The sequence below is a fragment of the Macrobrachium nipponense genome, chromosome 10, assembly GCF_015104395.2.
Source record: "Macrobrachium nipponense isolate FS-2020 chromosome 10, ASM1510439v2, whole genome shotgun sequence".
NCBI classification, from domain to species: domain Eukaryota; kingdom Metazoa; phylum Arthropoda; class Malacostraca; order Decapoda; family Palaemonidae; genus Macrobrachium; species Macrobrachium nipponense.
This window is the reverse complement of record NC_087204.1, coordinates 46,776,754-46,794,108: the sequence shown is the minus strand read 5'-3', so window position 1 is coordinate 46,794,108 and position 17,355 is coordinate 46,776,754. Positions and strand designations below refer to the sequence as shown.

The 17,355-nt window shown below is 34.4% G+C and overlaps 1 protein-coding gene across 5 annotated transcripts in view; it reads right to left on the bottom strand.

Annotated features, from left to right (window-relative positions):
* LOC135223605 (uncharacterized) overlaps positions 1-17,355 on the bottom strand; it is a 910,537-nt gene that overhangs the window by 333,663 nt on the left and 559,519 nt on the right. For all 5 annotated transcript variants that reach the window (XR_010316536.1, XM_064262183.1, XM_064262184.1 and 2 more), the window contains 2 exons: positions 16,029-16,162; positions 7,483-7,590 (listed from right to left, as the gene is read on the bottom strand). Coding sequence is in view for 4 of the 5 variants with exons in the window: in XM_064262183.1 (XP_064118253.1) it covers positions 7,483-7,590; positions 16,029-16,162 (242 nt within the window). In the remaining variant the exon portion in view is untranslated. The remainder of the gene's footprint in view (positions 1-7,482; positions 7,591-16,028; positions 16,163-17,355) is intronic.

The following is a 17,355-nucleotide window of genomic DNA, read 5'->3' as shown; positions in this document are numbered from 1 at the left end:
CATCGAGCTACAAATGTTCTTTAATATCCAATTCACTTTACCTTGAAAATAATATATTTTCATATGTGTTAACCAAAGGGGAATTTTTTAGTCAATAATAAATTTCGTCCTCTCGTGGGTTCGAACCAGCGCCCAGTGGGCAGAGGAAAAATCAAGACTTCAGTTATCGGTAACATCACTGAAGTGCAGATTTCTCCTTTGTCTGTTGTGCGCTAGTTCGAACCCACGAGAGGACGAAATTATTATCGACTAAAAAAAATCCCTTTTAGTTAACATATATGAAAATATATTAATTCCGCAGTAGTGAGTGAATTGTATATTAAAGGACATTTGTATATATATATATATATATATATATATATATATATATATATATATATATATATATAGCATGAAAAGCAATGCTCACTAAGCCAATTATACCATTGTAAAAATATATTTGAGTTCAAAAGGTATATTTACGCACAAGCTAAATTCAACCTATATACTTCTTTGGAGCGAGGAGTGTTGGAACATCCTCGCTTTAGCATCAGGTGCATTTCATCAAATCCCGCTAGGGTTCAAAGCTTGTAGTGGTAACGATAAAATGTCATTGTGACTATTAAAAAAAACATATGTATCTGAAAAACGTTAATAAACTTTAGCCGACTTACAAACTCATTTAAACCTCTCAATAATAATAACATTCCCACTGTAATGAATTATTAGTTAAACAACACAGTTATAGAACACTAAATTACATAACAGTTAAATCTAACTCAAATCTAAAAGAATAAAGAACTGATTTAACAAAATTCAAAACATTACAAGACTTGAAATTGCATTTTCTTATGATCTAAATTGTCTATAATATATAAACATTCATGTATAATAGATTTCATAATTAACGACAGAAAGTAAAATTAACATTTTTTCATAGGTATGTGATCATATAAAAATATCAAATAATATATGTGCAATTGCGGTTCATAGGCCATGTACGTACATGTCTGATAATGGGCGATCGCAACTTCCTACGAGGAAAACAATAAAACATACATGTCGCCATGCGGGCGGTATAACACATTAGATTGATGAGGGTAAATCACAGCTTTTTTTGCTGTGAAAACATGCACCCGATAGTTGCCAACCATTGTTTTTGCTGGGTATAATTAAAATGTCTTATGGGCCATTCCCTAGATAAGAATCGCCATAATTCATTCTGGCTTCATTAACGGGATTGTGGATGCCGTTAGTGTCCTGTGTAAAACGTCAGTCTCTCGTTGTTAAATCGAAAAGTGTGGGAGGTATATATATAAATATTTTTTATTTTATGTTTTTTCTTGCTGGATTACTTAAGAATCTAATCTAAAATCTGTTTTCATTTTGGTTTCACACAGGCTTATATTAACAAAATACATATCCATTCACTGACAGAAAAAAAGAACGTGAAGATAATATAATTTACAATAAAAACAGTCTTCACTCAAGACCCTTGTGACTACGCCAGCGAAGAAACAGGTTGAAAATATTAATTCCCAAAAATGCGGCCTTCGTTGATGAATTTTATGAACCTGATGGTAGTTGACTCTGTTCTGGAACTTTGAAACTAGTCACACTAAAGGTGAATCTGATCATTCTGCAACGCACATACAATCATCCATGTATGTTCATATTCATTTATATACATTTTTTCTCTTATGACACATTTGTTTAGAAAATTAACTACACGGACTCTTTAAGTAACAATAGTCTGGACCTCTGCATCTAAAAATGCAGAATAAATTATGTAATTAATTCAAATATCCACTGCCTCCGTTGCATAAATGCACCTTCAGCCGCAGTTCAATCATTCTTTAAAATACACCATCAGTTGTGAAACTAAGCTTTACGCCAATCTGGAAGACCAGGTCGAGTCATAAGTATACTCGAGAACGTTCAAATGATAAAATTTTCGAACAGATAGGGCCTTCTAGGGTTCTAATGTAACAAGAATAAAAAGTTGATGACAATTACTTAGAAAATATATAGCATATCTTCTTAAATAAAAAAAAAAGGAAGCGATGAGTTTTTCCATGATGCAAATATACATAGTAGATGAAAGTGGGAGCCGTAGCTTTACAACTGCTATGATATGACATTTCAGAGTGGAAATAAATATTTACTCTAATGGACTGTGTATCGGAGGGAGAATCAATTTACACCCATATAAATCCTACTAATAACTGGGATAGTAATAACCGGATACAGCCATAATTCCATTTTTTCCATTTCTAGTATTTTCTTCTTAAAAGATTAACAAAAGAAAGATTATTTACGAGATTGGAGCGCCAACATTATTAACTAAAAGGAGAAATTAACTCATTTCCAGAACTTGAGATTTTTCAGAAGTTGACTGATTTTACGGATACATCGCCCTCGTCACCTTGGCCATTCTCTGCCCGCGGCGATCATATGATGGAGGCTTGTCTCTAATGGAGGCTAAGTGACGTCGAAAGAGCTTTAACACAGTCACAATGTCTAGAAAGGGAAACGAACAGACCACCAGAGTGAGAGATCAAGAGATTTGCAGAGGCAAAATCAATAGCGACATGAAATAGCATGACGTTAACATCTTTTGAAAACTGATATTCTTAAGAGGAAAATTGGCTTGAAAAGAGGTTGCCCTTATTGAAATCGTAATATATATATATATATATATATGATATATATATTATATATATATATCATATATATGATATAATTATACATACACTTACAATATGCATACGACACCAAACACTGCGTGTCACAGAGGGTTTCTGCGAAATTCCAACACACAATCTATCCAGTGCTGTCTTACACGAACCTCTACAGGAGCCTAGCTGAATATATAATATATATATATATATATATATATATATATATATATATATATGTATAATTATATATTAGCTGACCAAAATAGCACTGTCCAGGAAAACTCTGAATGACAACCGATAAACTCTCTCTCTCTCTCTCTCTCTCTCTCTCTCTCTCTCTCTCTCTCTCTCTCTCTCCCTTCTTTGTTAAGACAGTTGCTTCAGTTACATTATCTAGCATTCTCAACCATTTTAAACTTCACCCGTTCTCACCCCCATCCCCCACCCCAATCCTATTGGGCTAAACTTGTACTTGACAGGCATCGGGAGTGACCTAATAAACTATAGATTAAGCACTAATATCGTCATTTTTGGCATTCTATTTTTGACCCCTTCTCGTCTCGCCCCCACTCCTATCAGGCTGAGCTTGGACTCAAAGGGCATCGGGAGTGTCATTTTCATCTCAGCAACTCTTAAAAACTATGGATTAGACTCTAATGTTTGTAGCTTTTGGTTATTTTTCCATCACCCCCTTCCCAACCCCCTTCCTACCTGAATTAAACTTAGAATTAACAGACATCAGGAGCGTCACTAATCATTTCAACGACCTTGAAAACTATAAATTAGGCACTAATATCTTTTCAGTTATTTTTACATGTCATCCCCTTCCCACCACTTCTCACCAACCTCCCTCCCTATTCGGCCTGAACTTGGACTTGTAGGGCATCAGGAAAGTCACTATTTTTCTCAGCAACCTCAAAAACAATATATTTGGCACAAAGATCTGTTGTTTTTGATAATTTTAACATTTCACCCCCCTTCACACACCCCATCCCCTTCACCCAAACAACTGTTCAATTTTAATTCTGTTTTCACCATGACCTTCCACAGTTTCATATTGACTTATATTTAAAATCTCACCAAAATCTGTAAAGAAATCTGGATTTGTATAGCCTTCATACAACCATACATTTTCCGTTATATATATATATATATATATATATATATATTATTGGATATATGTAATATATGATATATATTATATATATGAATATTATGTAAATAGATAAATATAATACATATAGTCATTTGTATAAGTTTATTTCTCTTAAACTTAAAACATGCTGCCACAAGGTTACGAAAGTATTAAGGAGTCGTTAGGGGTGAAGTATGTGACCCTGAAAAACGCTCCATGGGTACCAAGCCTCCGGCAATAAATTGAAGGGGTAGGACGACGGAACGCCGAGAATCACCAAGAAGCCATCAATGCCGCAAAAACAGTAACTATCTTTTCCACTGTTGTAGCGCCTAGATTATTGTGTAATTTTTTTTTTTATATCGTTGATGTAGTACGTTAATCACGTTCAGCTGACTCAAGAGAAGCTCTTGCATTGTGAGTTAATTGGATATTTGGTTTATCTCGTGAGTTCGCAACTACCAGTTCATCTTTCAATTTTTCCTTTATTTGTGTATTCAATTAGTTTAATTTTCGTTGAATATAATTATCCATGCTATCATTTCCCAAGACATCAGGTTACTTTTAGATTACAGCCACCAGGCTGCTGAAACAAAACAGAACGCGCTATATATATATATATATATATATATATATATATATATATATATATATATATATATATATATACATATATATGATGTGTGTGTGTACACATACGTATACACGTACACATGTATATATATAATATACATATTTATATGTATACATAAATATTGTGTCTCGAGACTTTACCTTAACATTACTGTAACTAATAATGACTGACCGAGGGATTAACAAGGATGTAAGAAATATCGTTAAGGAGTTGGAGGACGAAGACTGGGCATTAAAGAGATGGGAAAGTCATCAAGTGGTTGAATAATGATTGTAAAATTAGTCTAGATGATAATCGAGTGTACAGTAGCAGATCATGCCTACATGTCCTTTTTTGTTATATGCTATAGGTAATGATTTCCACGATCAAATATTTGCCTTGAAACTTTAAGAAAAGCATTCAATGTGTGCATACACGCTGCTGCATAACGTTGATGACTTTGATGACACACGTAAAATATAGAAAGTACTGGCATATAATGGAAATGACAGTTTGAGAAGAATCAAACGTTTCCTCAATGAAAGAGAATCTTCAGAGAAAATGTGTAGTTACGAATAACCAATTATTGCATGCAAGTATGTCATACACCAGGGGTTCACACGTTTATGAGGATTACGAATACATTTGAAAGGAAAAGATAACGTACGTAAGATAAGTCAACAAGATCAGAAAAGAGGACTGTGAACTGAATGCGGAATGGGAAATGTTTATGCATATACGTAGTAGGCGGTCGAGTCGTAAGCGTGGTGAAAAAGTCGAGAACACGAAGGAAGTTTTTAAGCGTCTGAGAGACGATGGAGATGAAAATTCCTTTCTTCTTTTTTAAGAATAAGACAACAAGGGTGAGGATATAACTGGGAAATAGCATTATAAAGGTTACTTGGGATAGAAGTCCAACGGAAATTATTAAGCAAGAGAAAGAGAATGAGAGATATGCGATACAAAAAGACGAAAGGTTAAAATTAGTCGGCATGGACAATTGAGAGTGAGAAAAGAATGTATGCTACAAAAACTAATTCGATACAAGCAACAGTGAAAAGATTAATTACAGTTTTGTGATACACAGTATTGCAGAGCAACTGAAAATTAAGTTGGTAAAAACGAGTTTCTTGAAGAAGTGTTTTTCGTTGCACATTCCCTGTTGCAATTTTCTGGCTTTCGTATTTCCATATGCAGAGATCGTGGAAAGAAGATGAAGGTGGTATAATGATTAATGCTGCACAGATGGCAAGGCTGCAGCATCAGAAAAAAATGGTTCCATTCACAGAAAGTGAAAGTGCAGCCTGTCATCTGTACAGGGTACAGTATTTGTAAGGTCAGTGCACTGTTAATGGAGCTTTTTTGCACGCTCAAGGAGCAACTGCTAGGCTCTAGAAATTATACCACACAATAAAATCTTGAGTTCATCCTTAGCTAAGCAGCGTAAGGATGATTGTGGCAACGAACGCTGTCTTGTTTTTCTATGAAGCGGACACTTAACTGATAAACGGTTTGTTACTGAATAATGTCCATATTTAGAAATAAATCATAATCAATTACTATCAGTTGTATAGATAGAAATCAGTTAAGGTGAATAAAATGACTGATAACCATTTGACTCCTTTCATCGTACGAATGTCGACTACCTGGTGCGCCTTAACGTATACAATATTTATATGCAATCAATTTAGTGTTATAAGTTTCGCACTCAAAGAATGTTTTTATGAACACTAAAAACATTCGGACGACTGATATTTTTTTGCAATGTGTCTGTGACTATGGAAAGAGCAGCGACATTACCTGATATATCGCATACAGAACACTATGTCGTTCTTTTTATTATATAATTGAAAGAGACACATTTGTACGAGCAAACATATTTTTATCTACATCAAAATCTTTCTCATGTCTTTCAACATTTTTTTTCCATCTAGCTAAGTTGCATGAGTGAAAAATTCATTGTAATAATAGTTGTATTTGCAAAATCAATGCAATAACGAAATTAGGTGTAGAAAGGAAATAAACGAGTAGAAAATCGAATGAAACAAGAATGATGTATTAAGGGGTTTTGTGACGTTACGACATAGTAGTGCATGTCACTGACGATGTGGAAAATAGGTGAGAAGTTATAAAGAAATGGATCATTTATGTCTGCTTTGTTTACGCTGTCGCTTCCAACATTCTAGTTTATTTACATCAATTTCCTAAGAACAAATAACATAAAAAAACACTTTAGGTTGAAATAGGACACGAATCGTGCCAGGGCTAATGGAACGAACTTTTTTTCGGCAGGTCCTTGGAGTATACAAATAAACATCTTAAAAATGTCAAGTTACGTTTCCAATCTGTTAGTAAAAATACACAAATCAAAAGAAATAAAAAATCATGACCGGGAATCAGTTAAACATTTGCTATACTTACGATTCCAATTGGTAAAGGATGAACAACTTGACTGTCATTCAAAATATTATTAGAAAAAATGGCATAACCTAAATATGAAAATTAAAAACACCGACTGCGAACTTCTGTTTCCATTTTAAGAAGTGACGTCAAGTAAATTTTACAGGAAAGGAATATTATTTCTCGTGTTCAGTTAAGAGTATTATCCAAACAAAGACCGGCGTGAACCAACCTTTAAACGTAAATACATTTTGTTTGTTACGTCTGATGCTGAGAGAGAGAGAGAGAGAGAGAGAGAGAGAGAGAGAGAGAGAGAGAGAGAGAGAGAGAGAATGCCTCTTGATAAACAGGCACCGGGATGTGCAAGTAAAACGATATACCACGCAGCATAACAGGGATCTTCTATCACATTCTTCCTCCAGAATAAGATCAAATGTTTCACTTGACCTCTGAATTCATGCAGTAAATGGACTCGGCAAGAGAATAATCCAACCCACATTACCATTCTCATAATCTGGTCAATTTCACACAAACACCTAGGTACCATTAATAATTCTTCTTAGGTAAAGAAACATCTTACAAGAAGTTATTTTATCTCATTCTATACATATAAAGATGTTATAAAAAAAAACCGAGAGGTAAAAATGATTCCTAGTGCTGGAATTTATTCTCACCTTTATATGCTGTTGATTCAAGACCCAGTCTAACCAAGATGTAGGGCTCTGAAGGAAATGTTCTCGTTGAGCGTCGGGAAGTGACATCAGGTCCAAGTAATCATAAACCTAAACAGGAGAAAAAGCTAATATACTTAAAAATAGGATTATAACGAATATCAAATTAGGACATAAATAATTGACGTTAACCAAGAACTTCAAAAATCACTGACTTTTATTTTCACCAAAATCTTCACAAATAGTTTATTTTTGTGTTAATCAAATAAATCGCTCCTTGTTTAGACGCCTTGGAAAAATGATTAATCCAGATGGACGCCTATATGAATACTGACATTGAAACGGGAATTCTGACGTCAAACTCAACATCCACGGTAAATTTTGGTAAAAAAAATTCAATCAATACAAAGAAAATTTACAGAAAGTTTACATGTCTACATCAAAGGTACACTACTTCTTCATAAATGTTGCTGCATAAATATAAAAAGAGCAACAGAGTAGCAACAAGTATGTTTCCTAACAAATTATTTTCTTCTTTATTTTTCATTCCTTATACGGAACGAAGGTCAAGAGAGCAAAGGGTGAAATGGTCTCCAACTGCTACAGCCACATCTAGCTTTTGTTAAGCGACTCGCCATTTTTTCAATATAAAATTCAAGTAAAACTTAATCTATGATAACCTTATGATCTTTGGGTTATTCCAAATACTGCTGATCCTTAGGACAAGACGACTCAACATAAATAATTACTTGCGCACACAAATACGTGAAGCAGTGAGCAATTATTTAATTACTTTTAGGAATATAGCATTATCAAGCTTGCTTATTTTATCGGTGTTTGCAATAAACACCTACTACAAATAAATCGTTCGAGTAGCTACTTACAATGCTTACCCTGAACGTCTTTTTAGCAAAGCAGAAGATAAAGAGAGGCTGTCTTGTCTTAAAGTGTAACCAGTGGCCTGTCAATAATCTACAAGTAATTACATAGAGCTTCGACAATAAATTTTCTAACACCTATTACTTTCCTTCCAATAAAAATCACTGAAGTCAACATGACGCTTTTAAATATTTGGTAATAAGAGCACGAAATTTCTTACAGAACTATTTAATAACTAAGACTTGACCCAAACAGACTCTAGTCGAAACCTACAATGCTCTTCCTTAATAAATTATTTTTAAATTCTCTTTCTTCCCGGTCAAAATTTAAATCACATTCCTCTCACGCTAAGAAATGTTATTTCCTTTCTGACACGTCTCTCAATTTTGCCAGTAGAACAGGGAATAATTAATTATGATCGTAAAAACTACAATAAAAAATACACCACAAACTTATGGCAACTTTTCATTAAAATACCTCTTGCTTGCTTTTCAGCCACTTTCACAGGCATTCTTCAAGCTTGACGAGCTCACTTCAATCTTCCATTTACTAGATCTGCTTCTCTTCTCTCCTCCATATTCTAAAACTCTTCTATTTCCTCACCTTCAGCACAACCTGCATCAACGTTCGACAGCGTTACCATTGGTAAAAAGGATCCTGTAACCTCTCTCTCTCTCTCTCTCTCTCTCTCAAGAGATGGACTAAATTATTCCCAAAAAATCTTTATTACATTTTAATTTCTCAATTTTTCATAGACTATTTCATTCCTCTCATAACCCCTTCAGTCCTTTACTGCATTTCAATCAATCATCTTTTATATCTGGTTAACCAGGCCATTTAATTAGCATTTTACTAATTGATTTTTTACCCATATATAAAGCACCTACACCGGACGTTAATGTAACCCAAGTTGTAGCTACAGCAAGGAGTGGAAACCCATGCTATAACCTGACGCCACGCCCCTATGGGAAGACCTCTAGAAAACGCGTTCCTACGATTTGGAGTAAGAGCAATGCCTATTTTGCTTCCCAAACATCCCAACCGAAAATGGAACACGCTAGCCAACGGTATTTCGCATGCCATTTCTACTTTACATATACAGCTGCATCTTGTAATTAATTATGTAGTTGTACTTATTTTGATTTCTTCATGACAATCGACATCTGGTTCTACAGGTTCGCATTTCTCCCTTTTCTTTCTTGCACATTTCTATCTAGATTCACAGACTGTACTTAGCGCAATGGCCCTAGAAGGCATACGGCCGGATTAATCTAGATCATCAACAATGACACAATTCAGTACCAAGTGCATCGTTACCGGTCGAGAGACAGCTATCGACTATTAATGATCCTATTACATGGATGAAGAAAAAGCAATCTTTCTGCATGCCCCAGAAGATGAGTTAATGATATAAGTTAAAAGCACAAAAAAAGAACGCAAATAAGAAAAAGTTGGGTATATGGCCTTTCAAACGACACATAATTCGATAACCAATTTACAATGCATTCCATGTCACGCTATGTTACGTTACAAATATAAGTAACATCAACTGCAGTGTAAACTGGGATGCTTCGTTGATATAAGTAAGTGTTGGTTCAACGAGGCTATCATTGATCAGGCGAACAACTTTTACCTCTCAACAAAACCAAATAAAATCACCATACTTTTGGAGCCTAGTAATTCAAAGAAGCTGAATTCTCCTGATCCTCTGGAATTAACCTGGAACTAACGAACTCAACATACCTTCACTGGTTGCCATTTAGAAACTCGTTGTATTAACAGATCTGCTGTGTAAATTATTGTTCTTAAATGGTCAAGGTACTATCCGAATAGCAGATAACTGTCAGTGTGGCACTGACATCAGCTATTTGGATAGTATCTTCACCCTTTACGAACAATAATTTACACAGCAGATGTCTGTGCGCGTGTGTGTGTGTGTTTGTGTGTGTGTATACCGTATAATATTGTGTTGGTGCGCGTATGCGGTTTTGATGAATCTTCACACCCACAATAAAAGAAATTATCCTTGGCCATATTTCCACAATTCACAGATGCAAGTTACTATGAGTGTCTGCATAAAAAACTCATCAAAAAACTAATCACCTTTAGGAAATTCAGATCGTATCCTGCTATAAATTAATTTCTTAGCAAATAGATACACAACCTCGCATTAGTAAAGAACAATACCACAACATCACAACAGTTGGAAAGATCGACTTAGTTGAATGTTGGCGTTCAGAGAGAGAGAGAGAGAGAGAGAGAGAGAGAGAGAGAGAGAGAGAGAGAGAGAGAGACTTGATTTCTGGACTTTTATTCCAGCTTTAACAAAAAGCGGCTAATGAAAAACATCTGCTTATGGATGCATGACAATTGAGATCTTCCCACAAAGGAAGAGAAACGACCTTCGTGTCCACAGCCCACAAAATAATTATGCTACCTTGGTTTTGGCTATTGTCCTTGTTTTAGGAAGATATATCATCGATGTCAAGAATTTAACGAGGGGCTTCAGAAGATACATAATTACGTTTTGAAGCGAATTTTACACAATCTGGACATGTTGTTTGAGGGACAGCCGGGTAGGGAGAAAATAAATTCAGCACCTCATTATAAGGTGTCTAGGTAACCTATAATGATCAAGTTGAAATGAAGTATGGGCTCATAAAATATATTCCCATCACTCACAATGAAATAAAAGACTTGCATTGGTATGCTTAGCCCAAAACTGACTTTGGACCCGAAATGTAATAGGTGAAATCAAGCATTGTACTCATGGCTAGTCTTAATTTCAGTTATGGAAACCAAAGCTAAAGCATGAAGTATACTTTACATAGGTACAATTACATTTGTAATGTCCGTACGAGGCTTCGAGCTATGATATAATGATCTGTTATGCTCAACTTACAGTAAAGCAAAATCAAGAATCAATAACCATGATCTCAATAATTCTCCCTCAACTGTAGCTCCCAAAAGCGGAATGGCAGGCAAATGAACAGATACCTGAATGGAGGGAATTAAATGAAAACACGGCAGGAAATGGAAAAACAATTGCTTAAGGTAACTCTGAAATTATGACATTTTTTTTTTTATATATAATAATATGAAAATTATCTTTATAAGATTCACAAGCAAACTATTTACTCGATTAGCTATACTTCCAAAAAAAGGAAACAGAATAGAACAAAATAGAATACGATTCAATATAGAGTTTAGGCCACAGGCCAAGCGCTAGGACCTGTGAGGTATTTCAGCGCAGAAAGAAATTGACAATTAACAGGTTTGGAAGGTGTAACAGGAGCACTTGCACTATGAATTAAGATTGGGTGGAAAGCAAGGCGGAAGAAAGAGAATATGAACAGAGTTACAATAATAGGAATGGAAAGCACACCCAGGGGCCGAAGGGATGCTACAAAGAAAGCTTTAAGTAGTGCCAACAGTGCACCGCATGAGGTGTAGTGACGACACTACCCACCTACAATGAAGAAAACAGGGTTTTGACCAGTAGGCTACTTATTGCCATGAATTTCCGGCACTGGTCTACTTATAAGCCCTTGCAATCACGCTTCGTTATCTAGTAAATTGCAAAAACAATAAAAAGTACTTTTATTCAGGAAAATAGGATCTAGGCTTTACCGCCTAACTGGTATGTCTCACACTTTTGCATGTATTTCTGTTATTAGGGATTTATTTGGGTAAATGAAAATAACGATATTTAAATCATGTGCTTTTACAGGCATGCATACGCCCACACGCACAAATTCACATATGTATATGTGTGTGTGTGTGTGTGTGTGTGTAGAGATGAAGAATGTGTCAAATGTGAAGATGGTGTCATCAAGATTTTAGTGAGTATTTGCAGATACTGGGGGCGGGGAGAAGGAATAAAAACAATAAGTGGAAGGATGAGGAAATAAAAGGTTTGGTGATGTAAACGAAGATTATTTGAGATGTAACTGCATAAAAGAAGAACTGTAGTTATATAAGTAGATAAACCGACAGTTTTTTGTCTTGTAAGGTTCTTTTTGGCTTTGATACACAGTCTTTTTTACCACTTCTAATCGCACTGTCTAATTGTCTAATAGTACAATGCATTAGAAGCGACAAAAAAAAACGATGTAGAAAAAAAAAAACTATGTATCAATACCAAAAAAAACCTTACAACACAAAAAAATGCTTGTACAGCCTTATCATGATATGAAAGATATCCCCCACCTTAAGAATTATGGCGTTAACGTCACATTTAAGAATACTGAAACGATGATACATGTACTTATAAAGAACTCTCGCGGCAATACTATAGGATGTGTATTTGAAATTCCAAGGAAGTCTTGAAACAACTATTATATTGGACAAATGGGTAATGCACTGGAAAAGAGAACAGAGCAGCATAAAAAATGTGTGAGATATGTACAGGTGAACAATGGCATTTTTGTACGTTTCTGAGAACAATCATGTTATCAACTAGGCAGGGGCAAAAACGACGGTGTATTCTAATAAAGCACTGGAAAGGGATATCATTGAATCTTGCTTTATAAAAGAAAGTTATGAACATAAATATGAATATCAGTCAATGCATGTATAACGGTGTTCCTATAACATCAAAAGAAATTTGAAAAATATTTAAAATTTAAGGTAGGCAATAGAAATGTTTGGGAAAAAGGATTATCTTATTCGTAAACACAATAAGAGGGAGGGCGGGGGGCAGCAGTACTAATGAGATTTCCAGTACTGCCTCCCTGACACCCCGTCAGATGATTTCTGCCAAAAATGAGTTTTGAAGCCACTTATCTTGACACGTCATAGGGGGATCTGTAGTCTCAAACGCTTGTGTAGGTTTGTCAGTAATGTCTCTGTAGTACATGTTGGTGAGTTCTAATACAATGTATCAGTCCTTCGTCAACGGCTTGGTATTAAAGTAGAAACCGGTCAGGGACTACACCCAGTCTCTTATTTTACACCTTTGGGCATATATATATATATATATATATATATATATATATATATATATATATATATATATATATATATATATATATATATATATATATATATATATATATATATATATATATATATTATATGTAAATTTCTAATTCTTCTCAATAAACCGTCACAGTACGTGGCTTAAATACAGAATGTTTTAGAAGAATTTTAAGAAATATATCTCTATAATTAGATTTTATGTAGTGATGTTCTTTTTTTATTGAAAAATTATATATATATATATATATATATATATATATATATATATATATATATATATATATATATATAATGTGTGTGGGGAGACACACAATAATCAAGAAAATAGCTAATAGTTTATCTTTTCTAGTAAAGGTAAAAAGGGAAAATGAAGAAGAAAATCAGCCTTCAGCCTAACCCCAGAGTTGAAAAATCACCCAACTTGTTTACCAAGAGAGAGAGAGAGAGAGAGAGAGAGAGAGAAACAATAAATAAATAGACAACCGAACTGGCAACTTCGTTACCTTGTACCTTCCAGCAATAGTCGGCGAAATCGCCCAATCTATCTTACTTGAGTCCTACCCATATGTTATGTCAGTTTATCAACAATCTCTTCGCGCCTTATTCATCTGGCGCCATATCCTTTTTATTCGGGTACGCACATACAACAACCATCACGTCTCATTACCCATTTCCCCCATTTTGATAATCTGAAGTCATAAACTTTTTAATCACACGTAGTGCCTATCTTTCAGTGGGATTTGCAATGGGCTGTATTTAAAACTCAAGAGTACTTACATTCCTAATACGTATTTGGTGTGTTTCAATTCCAGGGTCATCATATTTCAGAGTTACGACGGAAATGTTTTTAAGGTATCTATAATTTCCTCCATGGTTATTACTGATGATCTTAATTATTATTCCCTTCATCTTTCAGTAATTTGATGTTTTATCTCTTATTATATTCATAATAAAACATTCCGTAACGGAAAAGATGATATTTGATATTTGTAATGGGAGAAATGGTTTTATCTCTCTGTTGTTGTTATAAATTTGGCAGATATGCGGAGATTAAACACACGTGGGAGGACCCAAAAAGCCCCGCCTGAGAGCTCTGGTCATTTTGGAAATACTATAGTACTGACCTGTTCATCAACTTGTCACTTTGTATATCCTCTGTTTTCTTTACGAATGTCTCGTTATGAGGTTGCTCTTGATACCTTTAATTAGTTTTCAATCATAAGTGTCATTATCTTTGAATGTATTTACTTTTCTATCTGTTCAATCCGCTGTTTAGCTTATAATAATTCTATTCATATCCGTTCTCAGGGAAAATTTCCAACTCATGTTTCACACGATTTCACAAATTTATTAACAAGGAGATGGATGGATGGATGTATGAGTTTTAGGGCAAAAGCCCAGGCACTGGGGCCAAAGAAGCCATTCAGCAACGTAATGGAAAGTAAATAAATTACATTATAAATGAGTTAATAAGTGTATGAAGAAAATGATTCATATATAAATTACCATATGAGAAATGAATGAATTAATGAAGAAATGAATGAATGAAAATGCTTAATAAATATATATCTATATATATATATATATATATATATATATATATATATATATATATATATAGATAGATATATATATGATGTGATAGATAAAAAATAATTAAATGTTATTAAAAATGTTTATAGACTTTGAAAAGCAGATGAGAGCAGAAATATATGCTTCATCTCCCAAAATATCACAAAGGGATTACCCCTAAGATATCTCTCTCTCTCTGGTTAAAATATCTGGGGCATGCAACCAGAATGTGCTCCACTGTTAGCATCTCGCCACCGCAAGCACACTCTGGGAGGCTGCTCTCTTCGAAAATAAACTGATGGGTCAAATAAGTGTGCCCAATCCTCAGTCTGCTTGTTGACGTGGCTTCGATAAAATGGATTCCAACAGATTCCTTTTGCGGAGATCTTTGACCCTACAGATTATCGAGGAATTATCCCATTTAATAGCATGGCCAAGGTCCTTTAAATATACTCGGGTATATTTAAAGGACCTTGAGCATGGCCTTTCTAAAGCCAATGATCTGCAGTGCCATTATTCATTTAGTGGCATTGCGGATCATTGGCTTAAAGACAGGCCATCCTATTAACTGGGATAATTCATCGACACTCTGCAGGAATCTGTTGGAATCCATTTTATTGAAGCCATGTCAACAAGGAATTTAAATCTCCATCCTGGATTGTCCCTTAATCCACTCTCCCTTGTCTCTTTTGCTTTAAGAACATGCCACCCAGATTAACAAACTGCATCCTAACACCCCCCCCCCCCACCCCTTTTCTGTTTTTGTATATAAAGGTCTGTCAACTTCTATTATATACAGTGTGAATATAGACTTAAGGATATATATACATACATATATTATATATATATATATATATATATATATTAATAGTATTATATATATATATATATTGAAGAACGCAAATATAAAGATAAATGGTACGGATGTTAATACATGGAAACGACTGCAAATGATCAATTTCAAATAAGAAGAAACTTTCAAATTAGAAGGCTAATATGCATGATACCAAACTTTCGGTGCATCATGTCTACAGCCATTAAAGAAAAAAGGTATTAATCGTTTCTTTGTACACAAACTCGTATTAATGTAGTGTGACAAACTTTAAAAACTGACACACCTTGCAACGGCTGTAGGATATCAGAAGTTTCTTGAATGCGTGAATGACCGGGGCAAGATGGGGTCCATCAATTCCAGCTGCTGTCCAGACAAGCAGTACCTCTTGAACTCCCTTCAATGTCTCGACGCCGTTTACTGGAAAAAAAATATCACTTCTTTGAATTCTCACTAACAGCAAAAAAAAATAAGAACTAAAATGTCTTGAGGAGGTGTAACTATCATAGTGAGAATAAAAACACTTCAATGTAAAAGACGAAGAATAGGAATGGTACGAATGGAAATGTGAACAGTTTGCATTACAAGTAAAGAAAAAGAATGAATTATTATTTGGTTTTATCAACGTGAAAATAAATGATCCTGTCTATTCTGGTACGGTTAATTTGAGTCCTTGCAAAAGAAAACGTAAAAATAAAGATCTTGGGGACTGCACTTAAACACAATATTTAGAAAAAAAAAAGACTAATCATGCTATTACTATTTTTCTGTAATATTAAATTTTTAACGCCTGAGAACTTTGTCCTTTTTTAACTGGAACGACGCCGAGCAAGACATTAATTCCAGCTAGGTAACTACATTAAGGAATACGAGCGTTAATTAGACTTGAGCAATTTTTCGTTTATCAGACAATATTTCTCAGATGTTGATAATGACAGCGAAAATTTATCTCCGTCGCTGATACACAGTATTTTCCAACTTTCGATACTATACGCTTGTTTGCACAAAAGACAAAACTGCTGATAACTAGTCTGAAGCCACTCAAGTTTAATCACTATAATCCTATTTCACTCATTATGTTACCACACAATTTCTTCAATATATGATAATGAAAAATCTTTAAAAAAAATTAAAAATAAAATGAAAATCAAGATAAACCCACAAAGATGTTGGTTATTCATTTGACCAAGATAATCAGCCCTTTTTGTGGGGCACAAGCCAATCATCTCATTATTGATTAAAAAGGTTTGTAATTATTTTCACATTTCACTTAGCATTTTTTAACACATGGGCTCTCGTTTTTCCAAAGGCATCACAATCGATTTACTATCTGTAAGTTCTACCCGAGTTTAACTGTCAAATTAGATTACTTTAATCATATAGCCAATTATCTAGGTTTGGTGACGTTCCATTCAGCTTGAGAAGTTGTCGAGTCAATATTCAATATCTAGCTTTAGTGAGGAGCTTTTAATTTATGAGACTTTGTGCAATAAAAATCCTAGCATTGGAATGGCTGATATGATAACGCAGCTAATTCTTACTATCAAACAAAAGTTGCTTCAGCACCCTATTAATAATGCCTTACTGTTCTACAAACATATTTGATTATAATA